The sequence below is a fragment of the Brassica oleracea genome, chromosome C3 (genome assembly GCF_000695525.1).
Source record: "Brassica oleracea var. oleracea cultivar TO1000 chromosome C3, BOL, whole genome shotgun sequence".
In the NCBI taxonomy this organism is placed as follows: domain Eukaryota; kingdom Viridiplantae; phylum Streptophyta; class Magnoliopsida; order Brassicales; family Brassicaceae; genus Brassica; species Brassica oleracea.
Genome location: NC_027750.1, coordinates 27,013,590 through 27,019,593, shown reverse-complemented (window position 1 = coordinate 27,019,593; position 6,004 = coordinate 27,013,590). Strand labels below are relative to the sequence as shown.

At 35.5% G+C, this 6,004-nt stretch overlaps 1 protein-coding gene across 1 annotated transcript; it reads right to left on the bottom strand.

The window, feature by feature from the left end:
* Positions 1–1,658: 1,658 nt before the first annotated feature.
* Positions 1,659–4,809, bottom strand: LOC106328373 (probable polygalacturonase). Its single transcript, XM_013766802.1, has 5 exons — positions 4,669–4,809; positions 3,899–4,216; positions 3,712–3,817; positions 3,338–3,583; positions 1,659–2,446 (listed from the first exon to the last, which is right to left on the bottom strand). Exons 1-5 carry the CDS (start codon positions 4,678–4,680, stop codon positions 1,776–1,778), a joined length of 1,353 nt encoding a protein of 450 aa, XP_013622256.1. The 5' UTR covers positions 4,681–4,809; the 3' UTR covers positions 1,659–1,775.
* Between the last annotated feature and the right edge of the window lie 1,195 nt (positions 4,810–6,004).

Here is a 6,004-nt window from a genome sequence, read left to right as displayed (position 1 = left end):
GGCTTTCCACGAACCAGATCTACAACAAAAAGGATTGGTGCTACCACCAAAGAATCCGGGATGAGAGATCCAAGATAAAAGAGAACAAAGAGATGGAGGAAACGAGAACTAGGGTTCCTTACCTCACCAGCGACCAGATCTAGAAAGAAGACAAGGAGAGATCTGGACATAGAATTGGATCGGTTCATCAGGGATCTCCAAGGCTTGGCTCTCGCCTTCAGCAAACGGCAAACAGCAAGGAGAGAGAGAGAGAGACGCAGGCGAGAGAGAACGAGAGAGAAGAAAAGAGAAACCTTGACGGCTAGGATTTTCAGATCTCTCTGGAACTCTGCAAGGCTTCGCTCTGATTTCTAATGGGAGAGAAGAGAAGGACGAGACTCCTTTTTATAGGAAAAGAAGAGGAAACCTTAGGGTTTACTACACGGGCCAGAAAAGAAGGATAAAAACTAATGGACTTTGGTCTAAATCAAGTTAATAATCAAGAAAAACAAAGCCATTCCGGTTTGGGAGAACCGGGATGTGACAGTGGTCATGCCGACCATCGTCCAGGAGACAAGCCAAGATAATGTAATAAGATCGTGTGCGACACGAACCAAAGTCATGCTCATATGCGGCCAAATCTTACTGGAGTCACCGCTTTGTCAATCGTTAGGGTTTAAAACGTGTGTATGTGCAAAGAGATTAATGTACATTCAGAGGTTTTGAGAGCGGAACTGTAATGACAGGTTCAAGATCTCGGCATTTCTAACCCTGACATGATTATCTAAATGATACATTCGAGAAGAAAGTTTTAACAAAGACTAGAACTTGATCCGCACCCCCGTGCGGGTGTTTGATTTAATTTGTCTTCAACGTAAACTCATAAATCGTTGGTTTTATTAAAAATATCCATATATATTTTTTTATGTTTTGTAATTTACATATATAGTAGAATATATTATTTTATAATATAATTTTTTAATAATATATTTTTATTTTGTACATAATACTATATTAATTTTTTTTATAAATTGATGCAGTTTGATGTAATTATACTATTTATTTGTTGTTGTTTTTGTTAATTTATTTTAAAATGAAACAACATACTAAAAATAATAATTGTTTGCATTAGTTTTCTATGAATTATTATTAATTTTATGATATTTTGTTTTCTTGAAAATTTGAACTCTCTAAATTTTTATATTTGACTAAATTAAATAAGGTAATACTGTATTTAAAAGTTGTTTTATATAATATATACTATATATATTAGTTTGTGTTTTTAATTTCACCACAAAGAAACAACAATCATTATAATTAATTAATTTAAATTTATTTTAAATGTAATGGTAGAATCTGTAAATAAAAAGAAATATAAAAAAAAGTAGTTAATTTATTGTAAATGCAATGGTTAAATGTGTAAATAAAAGAAAATATTTAATCTGCTATCCATGTTTCCAAACAATTTTCATTTATTCTACTATCCATGTTTCCAAACATTACTAAAATGTACTTTAGTTTTAATAATATAGATTATTGATAGGAAGTTGCCTTGCGATTCACGTCAGAAAGACAAACCCTCTTCCAGGTCAAGAACATGAATTTTCTTACATTAAGAATGAAGACATGGAAGCTGTACATAATACAAACACAAACTCTGTTTCTTGAAACTCCCCCACTTACAAAAACGTAATTTTCTTTTATCTTACTCACTCTAACAACAAATTTTATGACTTTATTGACAAAAAAAATTGAAAATTCAATCGTATCGTAAACCAAACTCCACCATATGGTTTTTACCAACTGTAGTAGGCCCGAGCCGCCGTATCCCCACCGTATATCCCACCACCGGCGAAACAAGACGAGGGAGAACTCATGAGCTCTTGACAAGGCTCAGGCGTTACGTCGTCCGAGAATCCAGAGACGTTGGAGCATACCCAAGATTCTGAACTCGTTTGTAAATGAATATCCCAGAGACAGATGGACGTGAACGGAGACTCTCCGATTCCGGTGAACTTCCCGGCCAATCCTATACCTTCCCCGGTAAAATTCCGCATGAGGACATGTGTCACGACTGGGAGCGCGTCCCGGTCGTACTTATCATCCGCATGGGACCCGGTGTGTCCGTCTGCTACGATGGCTGTGTCTACACGTGAGAGAATAACGCCAGAGATTGTGATATTACGTATATACCCTCCTCTGCCTCTGGTGGTTCTGAACGCTACGCCTACGTGTGAGCTTTGTATGGTGAGAAGCTCCACGGTCACGTCGGAGATTCCTCCTGACATCTCGCTCCCGAAGGAGATGGCGGCGCCTGTGGGAGATTTTAAGCTGAGGTTACGAATATGGACGTTGGTGGTTGGACGGTTGTAGTTTATACCGTACTGGTCCCAGCCACTTTTGAGAGAGATCGTATCGTGGCCAACGTTGATGGTTGAGTCTTCGATACAAACATTGTCCGAAGAATCTACACAAGAAAAAACATTATAGAAATTATTTACTGCGGGTTTGACATTTTTAAAATTTTCCATAATGTCATAAGCTCAGATATATAAACTTTTGTGTCCTTATTCTCCATACATAATGACCTATATACAACTAAAATTATCGTATAAAATCGAAATGCCCTAAGCAGTTTTTTTTTGTCTATGCTCTAGACTGCGTTTGGTTAGCTAACGAACAGTAATGCTACTAGGCCTGGGCAAAAAAATAAGAACCGAACTGGAACCGAACCGAAATACCTAAAACCGGAACAGTACCGACACCTTTAAATATCCGAACGGTTCCTATATTTCTATATCCGAAATAACCGAACCAAAGCGGAACCAAACCGAAAACCGAACGGATACTCGAATATATAAAAATATTAATTATATATACATATAATATATACATATAACATAACTAAATATATATTTTTAATTTAAAAATCTATTAAAAGTATCCAAAAATATTCGAAGATACCTAAACTATTATAAAGTATCCGAACTATCCGAAAGTATCTGGATAGTTTTATCCGAAATATCGAAAGTAATCCGAAATATTCAAAGTAATCCGAAATATCCAATTTTTTAATCTAAAATCATCATAATTATTTGATATTTTATCCTAAATAATTGATATTTTACCGAACTACCCGAACCCGAACCGGAACCAAATGAGAACCGATTTTTTTCCAGTTCCTAGTTTTACTATCCGAACCGAACTAAACCCGAAACTATATGAACCGAACTAGACCGAAAATAGGTCAGATAGTAAATGGATCCTCTAGCCCCTTACCCGAACTACCTGAAACCCTAAATACCCGAACCGATACCCGAAATGCCCAGGGCTAAAACATGACGAAATGGTTTCGTACCTGGGACAACTCCAAGAACGTACGGAGAATCAACGGTTGTTTCGATCAAAACTTTTCGGATATGAACATGACTGCAATAAACAGGGTGTATGTTGACAGAAGGTGCGTTCAAGAAGGTTAGATTGGATATAAGGATGTTTTTGGATGAGACTAATTCGATGATATGAGGTCGGCTATAGTTCAAGGTTCCCGACTCAAACCACTCCCACCAAACTGCACCCTGACCATCAAATGTTCCGTTATCACCTGCCATATATATAAAAGTTCAAGTCTCAATGTCGTCAGGTCAGACACTTTGGTCATGATGGTGTGGACAGTTATTATTATTATTATTATTTTTTGGTAAAATGTTAAGACATTTATTTGTTATTTACCGGTGATGACTACGTCTAGTAGATTGTCTCCGTTGATCAAACTTCTGTACCTCTTTCCACGACCATATGACGGTAGAGAACTGACAGTGTCCCAGTGCGATTGGTCCTAGCCACGTTAAAGAGAAACAACAATGTTACCATATTAACCAAGGCTATGTACAAAAGAAACTTTAAACCAATATCATACCGGCGATGCAAGAATGGTTGCTCCTTTCTCCAAGAAGAGAGTGAGATGGCTGGTGAGATTGAAGCTTCCCGTGAGCCATTTCCCTGGTGGGACGTAAAGCTGAGCACCGCCTTTATCTGCGAAGGACTTGAGGTAGAAAATAGCGTTCTGGAAAGCAAGCGTGTTCAGATAATTGCCGTCTCCAACGGCTCCAAACTCGAGGATGGAAACGCTGTGAGGTCTAGGGTCTAACTTGAAACGATCCTTGCATATGGCATCATTGCTTTCTCCTCTGATCAATAATATATTGGTGAATGCCAGTAGCCAGACCAATGCCACCTGCATAACAAAACAAAAAAAATCCTGGAAATTGAGTTTTTTTGATAGCTGACTAATAAATAACATTAACTCTCTTCCTTCCTTGATGTCAACATAGGAATTTCCGAAAACTAAAATTCTATCTGAAAATTTCATATGATTTTTCATTCAGACAAGAACTGATGTGAAGATCCAAGAAGGTAGAAACAGAACACGTAAGTACAAAACAGAGGAAAAAATCGAAAATCTAACAGAGATTGCTAGATTTTGCTCTGCTGAGAGATGTCCTATTCTCAAACGGATAACACAGAGCTGATGTTTGCAAGAGTTGGAACAAACAACAGAAGCAAGTGAGAGAATCATAGACTTAAAACTAGAACACATAAGAGATTCATCTACAAAATTTCATACTTTGGAATTGCAGACGGCAATTAAAACAAAAGGACTGAATAAAAAGGGAGAAACGTACTTACTGGCATCTTCATGAACTCAGAAACTTAAGTTCCTGAGGAAGGAGAATCGTCGTGAGGACAGAAAGAAAGGAGGAAATGAAGAAGCAAGAGAGTCCGATGGCAACTACATGTGTTATTATTTGTTTAACGCACTGTTTGTTGGAATTGCTATCAAATCAATACTATTAATAATAATCATTACTGTCATCGATTTTGTTTTGATCCGGATATTTAAACATTAATTTTAACATTAAAGGACCATATAGTACTATAATTCACTCAGATCTTGGAGCGACATTTCAGCATTCTCTCCCTAAACAAAAATTAATTAGTGAGACATACACATGATTATTCACTGCAAATAGCTTGATTGATAATAGCTTAAATTCAACCGATGAAGAAGCTAATTAAATCGTTTACAGGAGAGTTTATTACTTATCAGTAAGTAATCCATATGCTTGTTCCTTCAGTGATCCACATTTTTAATAAAAAAATATTTATATTATGTTTATACGTGAATTTGGCTCGCATCTGTTTTCGTCTATCAACTATTAATCCTACTTGTTATAATATAAATATAATTTAATTAATTACTTATGCAAATCCATAATCTAAGTTTTTGTCTTCAACGACTGGACCAGCATATCTTGCCGACACGACTATTCTACAATCTGAATAGCTATAAGTCTAAATCTAGTTGAAAAAATTAAGAATAGTTAGTACAATTGAATATGTACCATTACTGGTTTGTCTCGATATTGCTATGTGCTAGTGGCTATACAAATCATAAAATGCTATGAAATTAAAATACTGATTACAGGGTTATTTATTTAAGTATAAAACCACCATTAACTGGTTATAAAAACAACTAAAATTAACTTTTGAAAACTAAGATTAGAGGATTTAATCAGTAGATAGAGAGAGCCAAGAGAAGAGAAGTAGAATATGATGTGTAAAATGACAGATGGAGTTCATGTGGTCTGCTTTGATTGGAGCAAGCAGCCGTTTGGATTTACTATATAGAAAATGAGTAATTAATAGTATATAATTTGGTAGAGGGGTTAGTATAATAGTAATATATAGTTTTATAACATAATAAGAGAACTCTTTTTTTGGTGCAACGAGAACTCATTAATCTAACTTTTCAAAGATTACTCATGAAGAGTATGTAAGAATATACACAAGCAAATCAAGCAAGTACTATTGAAGTATTTATTTATTTATTTTCGTCTAGCAATATATTATACCACTAATTATTAATTTCGTAAACATGATGATGTGGGCTTACAGACTAATCAATCTTGTTTTATACATAAAAGAAGAACATTTAGGTTTATTAAAAACAAATTAGTACGAT

What these genes read in the sequence shown, in the direction of transcription:
- LOC106328373 (XM_013766802.1), bottom strand. An exon ending in ACTAGACGTAGTCATCACCG is followed by an intron (nt 3,584 to 3,711) that starts GTAAATAACAAA and finishes TATATATGGCAG; the next exon opens with GTGATAACGGAACATTTGAT. An exon ending in CGTTCTTGGAGTTGTCCCAG is followed by an intron (nt 2,447 to 3,337) that starts GTACGAAACCAT and finishes TTTCTTGTGTAG; the next exon opens with ATTCTTCGGACAATGTTTGT.